Source organism: Dioscorea cayenensis, unplaced genomic scaffold (assembly GCF_009730915.1).
Source record: "Dioscorea cayenensis subsp. rotundata cultivar TDr96_F1 unplaced genomic scaffold, TDr96_F1_v2_PseudoChromosome.rev07_lg8_w22 25.fasta BLBR01000417.1, whole genome shotgun sequence".
Lineage (NCBI taxonomy): Eukaryota > Viridiplantae > Streptophyta > Magnoliopsida > Dioscoreales > Dioscoreaceae > Dioscorea > Dioscorea cayenensis.
This window is the reverse complement of record NW_024086808.1, coordinates 34103-49448: the sequence shown is the minus strand read 5'-3', so window position 1 is coordinate 49448 and position 15346 is coordinate 34103. Positions and strand designations below refer to the sequence as shown.

Genomic DNA, 15346 nt, shown 5'->3' with positions numbered 1-15346 from the left:
TTCTATTTAAGAATAGTTAAATAAAAAATTCCACCAATTGCAATGACTTCTCGACCCCAAAAAATTTATTAATTCGGTGAAATATAACATCCGACAACGTAAGATATCCACGTCTATTATTTTCGCCTAACGTAACACACCATGTTCATACATACTATATATTTTGTCCTCACATGTCACTGTCTTCATAAGAATTATCTCGCATACATCCTATGTTGGCCTCACACGTCACCATCTAATTCATATGGGTCATCTAGCATTAAAAGGTGTATGTGACGGCCTCATGTGCGTATTTGCATCTAAAATGGCTGAAGTTATTTTTATAGGAATGGATCTGTGAGGTCTTTTCTCACCAGTTTAATGGGGTTATTGTAACTTTTTTTTTTAATTAATGTGATTCATCTATTATTTTGGGACATCTTCTGGCTCAAAACCTTCAATTTCCCATCCACCAACCAAGCTTGTTGGATTTCAAATTGACTCATCTTTTAATTTTTTAATTTAATTATGATTTTTAAAATTACTAATTTACATTTATTAATGCACGTTCAATCTCTATGGGTGTTTTCTATATCATCCATGTTATGGAGCTTAAGCTAATTTTTGAATAAGGTGGATAAAACCACGATTTATTAAAAAGAAAGAAGTGAGAGCAAACTTTAAGTCTAATTACATAGATCCAAGTATGATATATTTTACTGTTCTCATCATCACATCAATATTTTTAAAATAAATTATTATTTTAATCATTTTATTGTTAACACTATATATAATTAAAATTTAATGAACCGGTGATATATATTAAGTGGGATTTTATCTCTTAAATCAGAGATTACCAGATCTTAACTTTTTTTTCTCCTAAATAATAAGCCAGAGCTTCTCCCAAACTTTAAATAATAAATCACACTATATTATTATATTGTTTTATAATTTATTAATTTTAAAATAATCTATTTATAATTTATTAGTCCACTTGTATTTTTGTGTGAGAGGATTTCCTTCAACTAAATGACTGGTATGGTGTCTCTCATTAGTTGTTACATAGAAGATTGAGGGTTTAATTGCCTTCCTAGGTCTGGGTGAGCATTTAGCGTGTGTCAAGTGAATTGTGTTAATTGCTTAAATAATAAATAAATAAAATCCTTTCTAAAAATTTTGGCCTCTAGCGCAGGCATGCATGATTCAGGTGTTGCAAGGGCAAGTGATCCTTCTTTTTCATGGATTTGTCAGTTCTTCCGTGAGTCATATGTTTTGTACATTTGTCTGTGTTTCGAAAAGGACGTGTACAACTTCCCTTAGTAAGGACTTTTAAAATTATTTTACATAATTTGTTGGAGAATTCTTTCACTCACATGATAAAAATGTGGGCAGTATTTTTTTTTAATAAATTTATAATTTATCTATTTTATTTAAAATAAAAAATAAAAAAAATAATGACGGAAGCAATACAGTTCACAAGTTTTTATATATATAAATAAATGTGGATGAGTTGTATTCTATAACAAATATTTAATGAGGGATTAAACTCTTAACTCTCCTTGGTCCCGCCTGAGATTTAGTTCTTTGATGTATTTCCCCCTAAAGGTCTGTACTTTTAGGGGCGTGTTTGTGTTTTTTTTTTTCTTTTGTATTGGTCTTACCACTCCTAGTGGTGGATGTTTCGAGCCTTGACTCATGTTTGTTCCTCTGTTCTTGTACTTTTTTTTTTCTAATGAACGTGGTTTATCCACTTTTTAAAAAAAAACAAAAAAAAGAAATAGATTACAATTTTTATTTTTATTTTTATTTAAAATAAATCATTAAAAAGACTAATGGTGACAAGAAAAACACAAAAAAAAAAAAATGTAACAATCGATCAGTGGTGGAATCTGAAACAACAATGAAAAAAATTAGAATAGCTAAAATGGCTTCATCAAAATGGAAACAAAAGCAGAAATAAGGATGACAACAAACCATCAAAAAGCCGAGAAAAAGAAGAAGAAAACAGTAGGTTTCAACAGTGCCTCCTACCAACACGGTCTACAATGTTCTCTCAAAATAATCGTCTAAATCCAACCATTGCTTCAAAGAGTCAAAGGGGCTTAGATAAACTAAATATCCATGTAAAACATTTCCTTATGCGATCAACCATGAGGCATAAAAAGAACCAATGTTTTGCTAATCCATTTACGGCATGACATAGCACACAAATAGTTGTTGGTAACCATACTTTTCTTGTAAAAGTGATTTTTTAAAAATAACTACCACCTATGACAATAATTTAAAAAAAAATGATTACAAGGAATGAGAACACAAACAAAGACATTACACTTCCAGAGGCAAGAGATAATATTAACTAAGAGATGACATAGGCACCGGAGGGTGACGACATACAAACAGAGATACATTTTTTTTAAGAAAATATGGATAAATCACAGATTTATTAAAAAAACAATAGTACAAAGATAAAACAGAGGTACAGGAGAAGAGTCATTTCTCACCGGAGGTGAAGAGGTACAAAGTAAACAGAGATACACTTATTGATTTATCTTCATGTATTTGTCTTATTAATATAAAGCTAGAGTATTAAATGATTATTAAGTGTCTTATGTTCGTACAAGGAAATGTGTTACTCGAGCTTCATAGGCTCGCAGAAGAGAGATTTGATTTGGTTCTCCTTGTCCTGATCTGGAGCCCCATGGCTATCACCATGCTGATATACACAATGCATCACCCTTGCAAGATTCATGGCCGTCTTACCAAAGAACAGTGATAGTGGACTGCAATCACTAAGCCCTTCATTGAGATCTTTCCATGATTTACTAATTAGATTCCATATTTCTCTACGTGCTTGGTCTTCAGTCGTGTTGTACTCGCTCATATAGCAGTGCATGGATGTTGGAGTATCACCTCTTGCTAACTCTGCCTGCAATTTCATTGAATTAAATGTGTTAATTATCATGCGCATTAAGTTGAAATCTTTTAAGTTCGTTCATCCCATGCTTACCGCCGATGTTGCTATATCATTGCCAAGTCTAAAGATCATGGAGGAAGACTTGATGAGATTTGGATAGTTCATCAGGTGTTGCAATCCTTCCTTTGTTTTTCCTCGTCGATCTGATAACAAGAACACATGTACCAATATAACATGCCCTGACACTGATATCCAACCGTTGTTAAGGTACTCTTCAAGCCTTGGTTTATAACCACTGTAATGCCACTCTGCTTCTCTTAAGAAAGCTTTGAATAGATCTGCCCACTGTAGTACAAGGAAAAAAAACAATCAAGTCAATCACTAGCTCTCTGCTTTTGTTAGAAGAAGAATTTAAGGACTTACAGCTTTTCCAATATATGGCATACAATCCCATCCCTCGAGTTTCTGAATTTTATTAGCCAATTCCTCTGCAGTGTTGTAGAGAGAATTATAGCATATCTTCATGTACTCTGGCAGCTCTTCACTTCCATCACACTGCCACCTTTCTACTGCCTTAGTGAAGAGCTGAAGTTCATCCAATGATCCATAAACGTCATAAACGTCATCCAATGTTGTTATCAGAGCCATGACTTTTGTGATTTCTTCTCTACAGAACCCGTGTTGTGGCCCAAACACAATTCCAACCGCACAAAAGAAACACTCCACCAACCTGTCCCTTGCAAAGCTTAATCTCTCTCCAAGCCCCAATTTTTTCCACCACCTGATTAATATTAAACACAAAGCAAAGTTAATTATAGATAAATTATAAGATATATAAACAAAATGAATAATTGTCACACTCACTCTATCATTTTCTTCAGTTCCTTATGGTGTGTGCTCTGCACCAGGTTGAAATCAAGCTTGGCAAATTGAAGCAAAACTGGATTCATGTTCTCTGATGTCTTATATTGGTCAATATACCATCTCGCCTCCAACCTCCGCATCCTCCAATGTAATGGAAGTTCCATTGAGCGTTGCACTTTCTCCTTCATGTGTGGATGCATGCATGGGATAAGATTAACAAGATGTTTAGTAGTGAAATCCCTTGCCTCTTCTAGTGTTTCCTCTCCATTAAAACCAAGAAATGAAGCTTCATATAAACTCAACAATCCCTGCACATCCTTCTCAAGAAGAGACACTCTGAAACTCCCTTTCTCATCTTTGAAATGACTGAATACATCTGTGCATGCATGAAAACATGATCACCCAAAACAAGTTAACCAACCCACAGATATATATATTTAAGAAAACAACCTGCATGTGGAGCTTGTTTTCAATGTGTATATATACCTTGAGAGACATGAAGACCATGCTGCCTAAGCAATCTGAATAACAGAGCCGTGGCGTGGAGGTCTTCCTTCATGACCACTAAGTTATGATCACTCTTAGCAGATATGGAAGTAAGTACATCCATTATCTCTTCTCCAAAGTGATGTTCCAAACCAAGATGTTCAATATCATCAATCAACTCAAGCCGCGCTACGAACTCGTTCTCTTGCTTGATTAAAGATCTCACCTCCTCCTTCATCTTTGCAAACAATATTGTTGTAAGTGCCTTAACCTGTATAAATTTCACATAAATTATTACAAGAACAATAGCATCATGCACGTACGCATGCAAGAACATATAAGAAGAAATTATTATTCAGCAGTGATGATCACTTGATCATAGTCACTGTCTAGTGACGTGATGGAGTTGTAATCCCACTGGTTCGGCTGGTAATTAGCAGACCGCCTTAAAGGTGGCTCTGGCGAGGGGGTAGTGGCGGTGGTGAACGAGCAATTGGTGGCAGCTCTACGAGTAACAAGTGAGCCATTATTTACAGCAGCGAATGGTATTCTGATCATCATGCTCATTGGAGCATAATGGTTAGAATAGGAAAGAAGGTAATTATGGCTTGCCATTCTTCTCTTTTAGTTGATTAACTTGTTCCAGGCTTGAAACCAATGAGGATAGACTTGGAACCAATGAGTATAGATATATATCAAGGGGGAGAGAGGTCAGTTCTTGGGGCAATAGTGTGATTTCGATATTTTGCATTTTTTTAAAATAAATAAATTATATATTTTGCAGTTTTTATAAAAAAATCATATATTTTATAAAAGCAAAAGATTACAACTAGATGAAAACAAAAAGAGATATATTTGATGGAAAATGGCCAGATGTTCAACACCGACTTCTTTAAGATTTACTTTCGATAGCGAGTGTTTTCTTTTATTAATTTAAGTTATAATTTATTTATTTTTATAAAAAAAGTATAATACTCTAATTGGTCTCTCTACTTTTTTATTTTTTTTTTATCCCTCTACTCAGAAATATTCCCGAAAAATGTGTTCATTTAATTAGAAATGCTCTTAACTAGTCTCTCTATTTTTAAAAATAGCCCAACTAAAAAGACTAATTATGAGTATTAATCAGAAATATTTTTGAATAGAGGGACAAAAAAATAAGAGAAAAATACATAAATTATTTTGATGATTATACCTTAAAAAATTTAATAACAGATTTTCTTTTCTCATGCGGTAGTGCCCTGTGTCTCACGGATTGCACATGGAAACAGGTGTACCACTCAAATGTGGTCATGAGAGAGAGAGAATCTAATCGTCTATCAACCTTTACAATAAATAAACTAATTAATTAAATAAAATTTGTAATTGTGCGGATGAGAATAGTAGAGAATTGGCATCTGCATTTTTTTTGTTTTTTTCTCTGATACTGTGCCTATCTTTTCAATAACTTTTTAGTTGTTTCAATAATAAGCGCAGCGTCGGTTTGGTTTGCTGCATAAAAATGAAAATGAAATGAACAAGAAATGATAATGAAAATAAAATAATAATAATAACAAAAACTGTGTGTTTGGTTAAAATAATTTTTTTTAAAAAAAATGAATAAAATAAAATAAAATAAAATTTATTGGTAATTAGAAAAAAAGGAGATATGATAAAATTAATATTTTACCCTTAGTGCTAAATAATATTAAAATATTATGAAAAAGTGGATAAACCACGTTCATTAAAGAAAGAAGGAGCCGAAGCTCTACAAAAAATAACCACCAGTGGTAGTAAGGGAAGAAAACAACAGACCAAAAAGCATAAGAAGAGAAAAAAAAAACCCTAAAGGAGGGATCCTTTTGGGAGGTACAAACAAAGCAAGAGCTAGATCTCACCCGGGGAAGATGGGTACGACAACTGGGCGACCTGCCCCGACTCTCTTGTGCTCAGAAAATCCAGACTCCTTTTAATCTTTGACACTGGTTCATCAAGCTTCATCTTTTTTTTGACTCAGGAGCTGCATTGAACCAAGAAATTAACATGCATTCAATTTTTAAGATAATGGAGACAAATAGAAGACAATTAGAATTGTAAATGCGTGCATTTCTTTCAATCCAGATATTCCAAATAATAGCTCTCGCAAGCATGTCCCAAAAAAAGAAACCGAGATTTAGGCATCCTGCTCCTCTAGTCTCCCCAAAGGTCCTTAAGAGACCTAGGAGGACAACAATCCCCAAAGAGCTGCCCAAAGTAGCTCCAGATATGCAGGGAGAAGGGGTAAAGAAGAAGGAGGTGATCAGCAGTTTCTACTGCCGCATGACACAACACACAAGTGGTAGATTGAAGAGAATTACATCTACGCAGGGCTAAATTCTCAAGTGTTAGAATCCTGTTATCCCAAGCTAACCAGTTGAAAAGGTTAATTTTTTTTTTTGGCCAAACTCCCTTCAAAATGACAGGTGTTTTGTTACATCGCAGACCACCATTATTCAAGAAATTGTAGAAGGATTATACAGTGAATCTGCCATTTGCAGTAAGAGTCCAACATTTTTCATCCTTCCCATTTGAGATGCGCGCCATGGTGTTACTGATAAGGTTGTTCCAATAAGGGAAGTCACTCAGAGGAATTCCAGGCCTCTAATGATAAAATCCCTAATCGAATCCTCCTTAAATTAGGCAAGTTGGAACAGATTGGGCCATATATCCGCAGGAGCGCGTCCCTCAGCCCAGTTTTCTAACAAAAAAAGTGTGGTAGCCCTATTACAGACAAGAGAGGATAAATTTTTCCTAAACGCAGGGAGGGCTTGTAAGATGCCATTCCAAAAGAAAGATCTCCTACTGCATTGCTTGTGATAAAGGTTCCACATTGGGGAAATTCGGAAATAATTTTCACGAAGAATGTCCTCCCCACACCAGTGTACCCCTAGGCAATCTTCCACCACCATTTTCTCAATAGGGTGGTGTTAAAGGTTTGCAAGTTAAGAATTCCCCACCCTCCTTGCTCTCTCGATCGACATAGTCTATCCCAGGAAACTAGTCTGATTTTACTCTGGTGAATGTTAGGGCCCGACCAGAGGAAGTCTCTGTGAATCTTGTCAATATTCTTAGCAACCCAAGAAGAGAGCTTAAATATTGACATCCAGTAGGTATGGATAACCGTAAGCGCAAAGTTAACCAGTGTGAGCCTTTCCCCTAAAGATATTAATTTAGTTTTCTAAGAGGCGAGCCGAGAACGAATTTTGTTGAGCAGGATTTCCCAATCTTGTTTTCTTGGCCTTACCCCAGAGATTGGGATGCCAAGATAAGTAATCGGTAGGGAACCTGTGCTACAATGGATCGTTCTAGACTGGGCAAAGTGGGGTGTGAGATTTCTTTGAGAGGTGTAGAGGCAAGTTTTGTCCGAATTTACACTGAGCCCCGAGATTCCTTCAAAAGTGTAGAGAATAAGTTTGATGATACACAGGTCTTCAACACCCCCATTTGTTAAAATGAGAAGATCATTAGCGTATTGCAGATGACGCATCTTTATTCCTGAGTCTCCAAGGACCACCCCATGGAGAATACCAGCACTAAGAGCATTATTAAACATTGTGCTAAGAACATCAACCGCTAGGGCAAAAAGGAGAGGCGAAAGGGGGTCCCCCTGTCTAAGTCCTCTACTGTATTTAAGATAACCACTTGGGCAACCGTTAATAAGGAATTTAGCTTTGGATGAAACAAGGATAGCATTAATCCATCCAATACATTTATCACTAAAGCCCCTAGCCTTTAAGAGTTCCAACAGGAAACCCCAATCCACCATGTCAAAAGCTTTTGCGAAATTAACTTTGAGAATTAATCCTGAGAGCCTATGCTTTTGCATGTAGAAGATGAGCTCATTAGCAGTAACAATGTTATCAGTGATACATCTCCCCTTTATAAATGCCGACTGGGTCTCATCAACCAGGGTATCAATCTTAGATCTCAATCTGTTTTCTAAGATTTTGGAGATGATTTTGAGGGAGGAATTAATCAAACTTATCGGTCGAAAGTGCGAGGGATTTTCAGGACTTTGGTTTTTGGGGATAAAAGCAATGTTAGCCCAATTGATTCTCTCTAAATTGGCTCTCTCTCCCTCCCCCATCATCACAAAGTTTGAAAATGTCAGTCTTGACGATATTCCAATATTTTTGGAAGAAAAAGATAGGGAATCTGTCCGGACCAGGAGCTTTATCAGCATTAAGATCAAATACCGCTCTTCTAATTTCATCCTGAGAGAAGGAAGATTCAAGCGAGGAAAGATCATGATTAAATTTGGGCCCCAGATAATGCACCCAGTTAATTTTGAAATGGAAGTCTTGAGTAGAGCCACAAAGATTCTAATAAAAATTAGTGAAAGAATCCCTAATACTTTTCTATCACATACCTAGACATTATTATGGGTGATCCAAGGAATAAAATTCCTGTTACATTGATCATTGGCAATTGAATGGAAAAATCTAGTATTTTCGTCCCTCTCTTGGAGCTAGGAAACCCTTGCTCGTTGCTTCCAGTAAATCTCCTCATGTTTAAGAATTTGAGCTAAATCAGATCTCAAGGAAGAGTCCTTGGAAAATTCCACATCAGTGAGAGGGCGCGTTTCTTTTAAAGTATCCAGAAGTTCGATCTCGTGCAATAAAGCTAGCTTTTTGAGCTTTATCAATCCAAAGTCCATCATGGCCCAGTGCCTAAGATGATTTCTAAGATTGGCAATCTTCTTGGCCAGAATATAAGCACCACAACCTTGGAACTGAGAGGAGCTACACTAGTGGCGGATATGCTCCTGAAAAAGTTCCACTGAACACCAAGTTCGTTCAAAGTGGAATGGACGCTAAACAGAGGTATGATCCCTTGATTCAAGTCTAATGGGGACATGGTCAGAGCCCAGTCTAGGAAGACAATGTTGAGACGTTTTAGGGAAAAGAGAATTCCAGTCTAGGTTTACTAAGAAGCGATCAAGCTTAATCCAAATTGGATTGGCTTAACCATTGGTCCATGTAAATCTTTTCCCAAAGAATGGAGGCTCGACTAAGTGAAGATCCCTTATTAGTAATTGTGCTTGCCTGATATCATCCATATTAGGGCCGCCATTAGATTTGTCTCCAGGGGAGAAAATAGAGTTAAAATCCCCACAGATGACCCACGGGACACCATCCCCTAGAAGGCAAAGTCTAATTTCATTCCAAAAATCTGATTTTAAATGACTAGAATTTGGTCCGTAGACAGTGGTACAAAACCAGTGGATGCCATTAGATTTACTCCTAAATTCCACTGAGGGACAAAAATTGCCTTGGAAAGCCAAACGACCCTCATACAAACTATTGTTCCACCTAATGATCATCCCCCCTGCTGATTCTAAAGCGGGGGTGAGACAAAATTGATCAAGTCGGGAGCCACCAATCGACCTCTAGACGGACGGATCGATAGAGCTTAGTTTTGATTCTTGAATACAACAAATATCAGCATGGTGAATGTTAAGAAAATCTTTAACTAGGAAGCGCTTGGAGGGACTTCCTTAACCTCTAACATTCCAGTTGATAATATTCATGAAGAAACTAAATAGAGCTAGAGGCGGCCCCTAACCTAGAGGGTCCTACGACAGGGTTTGAGGTGGACGATCTAGTTGACTCGAGCATGCATAAATATAATAAGCATTTATCTCTATGATGCGAAGAATCAAATGAAATACCACACGCTTTGCAATTATTAATTAATTGCAAGTCATTCCAGTCATTTAAAAGAAGAGGGGTTGTAGAAGTATCTTCTGGTGTCAAGCTTGTGGTCCCCTTCTTTTTCGAGGATCTGGGTGGCTGTGGCATGAAGCCGGCCTCCTCGTTCCATCTTGAGGATGGGATTTTCCTCCATTCACTTCTTCTAGTAGCCTAGGAAGGGTCCTCAGTTTGTCCAGATTGGAGAAATCTTTTAACCTTCTCTTCAAAGTCAGATTCCGAATTATCCCTCTCCTAACTGTCGAGGCTTTCACCATCATGTCCAGAACCATCAGACATCTAGGTAGAGGGCACATGTAGGTTATCATAAACTAGATTCCCTTCACCCCATATCTCCATGTTCTCCTGCTGGGTAGACTCATCATCTAACAGGGACCGGGAGGAAATTTCTTTTGAGAATTTGGCCGGAACAAGAGTCCAAAATCCATGGAGATAAACCCACTTAAAATTCAGAGGGAAGGTGAAATTTGAAGGGGGTGTTCCAGGTTACAGAAGTTATCTGGATCCACAGAAACATCCCCACTACCGGGCTGGGCTGGGATCGGGATCTCAGATGTGGCGGGCTACAACTGGGCCTTAGAAGAAAGGCCCTCTAAAGCAGTCTCAGTTGGAATAGAAGATTGCTTCTCCACAACTGGGCTTGGATCCAAAGCTGAAGGCCCAGAAACCAAGGCTATTGGGTCCATAAGAGAATGGCCGAAGCAGACCTGTTTGGAGAGCCCATGTCACCATTCAATACGTCTCCCTATTTATCACGTGGGGAGATCACAAATAATTTCGGATCTGAGCTAACACGTGTCGCCGCAACATTCGCTCCCATGTCTCGCTCAACAGCTTTGTCAGCCAGAAGTGGGAAAACCTGTGCCAATGGCTGATCGACAGCGCAACAGATCTCTTGGGACGTGTGCAGTGATCAGGTCGAGGCATGCAACGTCGGGGAACCAGAGGGTAAAACCTGGGCCTCCGATGGACCATTGGTTCTATGACTATCCAGTTTGTGCACGTCCGGAACTGCCCACCGGGAATGGGAGATCCCGGGAGCGGTGCTCACCGACCAGATCTCTCTACGAGGTTTCAAAGCCCTAGGAGCCATGCTCTCCGAGCTGGCTGAGTTTGAAGAACATCTGAGACCCCGGGAGCAACGCTCACTGGGCGGGTCAGTCGAGGTTACCAAGATTGAACAGTTCTTTATGGTGGAGGGACGTGTTCATGGGATCTGCTAGCATCTTTGTCAAGCACTCGGTCTTGAGCTCCCAGCACATCTTTCCCTTTATTCTCACAGGTACGATCAGCTTCAAGGCAGTCTGGTAATTGCACCTTCATCAAATCTTGGTCCTCAGGTCGAGGAAGAAGAACATACTTGTCAAGGTCTCATCGAAAAGTTGGGAAATGGAGATGGTTATCAGTGATGAGCACAATGAACTTGCGCATTCCAAAACTCAGGATCATCTCATGAGGAATCATCACTCGGTGGCGGCATCGGACGAGGACCGAGAGGAAAGATTTATGAAACTTACTTGGTTGCGGGATGGCCACCAATTCTCCAATCGGCCGCAGGACATCCACCAACACTGACCAGGTCCAAGCATGGAGAGGAAGATTCCAAATGAGAAAAATTTGGGCTTTCCCCATCGCCGACCCCACCGACCCAATCTCGGCCGACCAAGGTTTGATGGATATGACACATGGTCCCATTTTTGAAGGTAAACTCAGTTCCCCAATCTTGCTTGTCATAATGGCTTCATTCTCACTGCTTAAGGTGGCCAAGTAGAAATTCCCTTTGAATTCGTAGACTACTTCAACTCTGGGCGTGTTCAAGGCTCTGGGGAGAAACTTCAGAAGAATATCATCACTGGTTTGGCCCGAGATAATATCAGGACCACGATCTTTGCCAGCTCTTTTCGAAGTTTAGCCGTCTCCAGATTTAGAGAGATGGGGAGATGTGAGCGTTACCAACCGGGATTAGCAGATGAACCTCCATCAAAATTAACATTGTCATGCTCATTGTCTACAGCCAAAGAGGAGCTCGCTTTAGCCTTTGGCCGAGCCCGATGATGTCGCGGAGGCCAGGGGAGCTCCACCCTACTGTTCACTACCAAGTGACCTGCCCCACCACATTGCTTACAAGAGAGACGGTGACGACATTCTGAAGTTTTGTGGGTAGTACAAAGACAGTGATTGCAGCTTGGCGGTGATTGAGATCGCTTGGACCCAACCACCGAGAGAAAGCCTTTCAGAGAAGAATGAACCGCACTCGGTCCGGGCTATATCTATGTTTACGTGAATAAACAGTTTCCTAGCCCTCCTGGGGTGCCGCCCTATCACTTGCCGAAATTTGTTGAGGATCCTCAGTCGACCTCTGCTCACTGGTAGGGCTAACCCCTGTAGCAAAGGTGGTGCCCTCTCTTACCAAGCTGCTGCGAGGAAGAGGATGACCACTTCCTGATGATCGGTTGGAGCCTAGTTGTCGGTTGCTGGAATAGTTTTTGCGTGACCACCTTCCTCTGCCTCCTCCAGGTCTGTCATACCTTCCTCCGTCGCGAGCGCCGCCGAGCAGGTCACCGTGGAGCGAGTCGCCCATCGCTCAGTTGTTGTGTTATGATAACTTTTTAATTTGTTAAATATTTTTTTTGTTTTTTTAAAAGGTGGATAAACCACATACCATTGAAGAGAAATATTTTATATATATTATTTACTTATATTATTACCAAATATTAATTAAATAATTCACTTCAATTATTATTAATTTTAATTAGTATAATTAGGTATTATAAATAAATATTTGATGTATTATTTTTTTAATAAAGAAAGGATGGAAGTACTCCATTTCGAAATAATTTAGATATTATTATTCATTTTAATGATTATAATTTAATATTTATATTAAACTGTTCATATTATTATTATAAAATTAAGAAATATTGGAGCAATTATGGGAAGAGGGCAAATATGTCAAATCCTATCAATTCCTCCTCACATTTTGGGGTAATAGAAATCAACCTTAATTTCCATAAGGTCAGCATTCAATTCCCATTGCTATATGTATCCAAACGGGTGTTAACAACTTATGTCTATTCACATTCCTTAGTAATTATTACCCTCATCCAAAAGCACCATTAATGGTTTGTTCATAATTTATAAAAAATAGAATATGGAGTATGATTGTATATGAGTTATGTAGAGAGTCAAATAATATATAAAGAGTTGAACACCCTAGCCTCTCGTCTGTATGTTCTCTATCTACTCATCTATTTTAATGCATTCGTGGTTTATCTATTTTATTCAGTTAAACAACCAATGTTCTTATAAGCACTAAGTATTTATTCATAATCTCTTTCACATTGTTTATAAGAACCAGAGGTGAAATTTTTTATATAACTATTGTTTGTACAGATTCAATACAGTTTATTTGTTATTTATCGGATCCTAGTATGGATCCATTATACGAGGAGCTATTTTCTCCCTTTTTTATTCAAAATTGCATATTATGGGATTTTCTCTTATTAGCTTATAACCCTTATATATCATTTTGGTTATATGTAGAGCTGTCAATTTGGAGCTACATGTACGGCCCGCCTCAGCCAACTAAAAATAAGTGGGTTGGGTTGGCAGATTATATGACCCGCTTTGGAGACGGGTCAAAAGCGGGACCAACCCTGCTGGGCCATGGGTTGCTGGCGGGCTAACTCGCCACACCCTTTAATTTAAAAATTATATTTTTAAAAATAAACAATTATTAAATTAATTACAAAGTTAGAAAAAGATAAATACATGTTTTTAAAGGGGTTTCTATGCGAAAGATATTGATTTTTTTAACATTTTGATTTTTTAAATTTTGTTAAACTTTACAAATTTAATAGGATTAAGGTAATATTGATGAATTGATGATTTTTAATAGTAATTGATGTTTTTTCTTTTTGAATTAGTTTTTTTGGATTTTTGTTAATATTTTTGTCAGTATTGGCAGAGATTATGTCAAAAATAAAAAAATAAATATGTGAGAACTATGAAATATAATTATTTTTTTAATTTTTTTATATTTTTTTTAGGCGCGTACCGCCCTAACCGACAACCCAAAAGTGGGTCGGGTTGGCTGGCATTTGGCACGCCCGCCCGCCAAATGGTGGGTTTTGAGCGATCGACAGGTCGCCCCACGTCCCGAATTGACACCTCTAGGTATATGTAACATATCTTCATTGTCCCACACATTAGCATGTCGTTCATGTTAAATCTCCAAAAAGTCATTGAATCATAATAACTAATGCATTTTTTTAATGAAAAAGATAAATAAACTACATTCCTTAATAAAAAAAAACGGAGACAGGAATATGAACCGAAGCTCGATAAAGAACCCCACAAATAGTAGGAAAACAATAAAATGATAATAACTAACAAGAGCTGAAGGCCCCTAAAAAAAGAGGGCTTTTAGGAGAACAAAGAAGCAAAACGATAATACTTACTTTTCCCTCTTACGCCCTTAGGTGGAATGCAGTTGGTGTCATTTGTCAAAATGAAATAAGTATCAAATCTCTTATAATAAGAGTGGTTTGGTGAAAATTTTATGAGGTTTTGATATGCTTTTCGAATTTAAGTATACATGTGTTTTCTTAATTAAAAATTATAAAGCACTTGGACAAATAAATCTTTTTAAATTCTCATTGGTAAAACCTCCAAAGAAAAATTTCTACTAAAAAACCATATTAATTTTTTTTTTCTTTTACGAAGTGGAATATAGAAATATCTACAAACACAATTATATATAAAATCTCATAATATAGGTATGCTTGATCGTTCCCAAACACAGGAGGAATTAATTATTTAAAATATGAATAATTATTTTTTTATTTTAAAAAAAATAACATTAATATTAATAAAGACTTATCAATGATTTAAAATAAATTATAAAATATTTATATATATATATATATTAATTAAATATTAATTAAATAAATTTTTTTTATAAAAATAGATAAACCACATATTAACACCAAAGTTTTTTGAAATATTTAAGGTGAAATCTAGCCTAATGTCTCACCATCTTCATGAATAATGTTTTTTTTTCACCACCTTCATGTGTTTATGTTGATGTTGTCATCGTGGTGGTCATGGTTTTTTTTTTATTTTCTCTTTATTTATGTTTATATTATTTGCATTTAAAAAGATTAAAAGACTTTTAAATAAAAAGTTAAAGAAATTACCAGAAGAGAAACAGATAACATAACAACATCTCTGACAGTGGATCTCTCTCTGCCATTGTCCTCAGAAGTTGATCTACCTGATCCTTCTGTTCCAGTTACTAGTTTAAACCCAATTGTCAGCACTAATGGTACTATTGGTTTATCCATAGCTAGGGGGTGCAGATGATGTTCCTACT

At 37.2% G+C, this 15346-nt stretch overlaps 1 protein-coding gene across 1 annotated transcript; it reads right to left on the bottom strand.

Annotated features, from left to right (window-relative positions):
* Positions 1–2403: 2403 nt before the first annotated feature.
* Positions 2404–4896, bottom strand: LOC120254316 (alpha-terpineol synthase, chloroplastic-like). Its single transcript, XM_039262437.1, has 6 exons — positions 4616–4896; positions 4244–4514; positions 3758–4133; positions 3317–3674; positions 2987–3238; positions 2404–2905 (listed from the first exon to the last, which is right to left on the bottom strand). Exons 1-6 carry the CDS (start codon positions 4856–4858, stop codon positions 2609–2611), a joined length of 1797 nt encoding a protein of 598 aa, XP_039118371.1. The 5' UTR covers positions 4859–4896; the 3' UTR covers positions 2404–2608.
* Positions 4897–15346: the final 10450 nt, after the last annotated feature.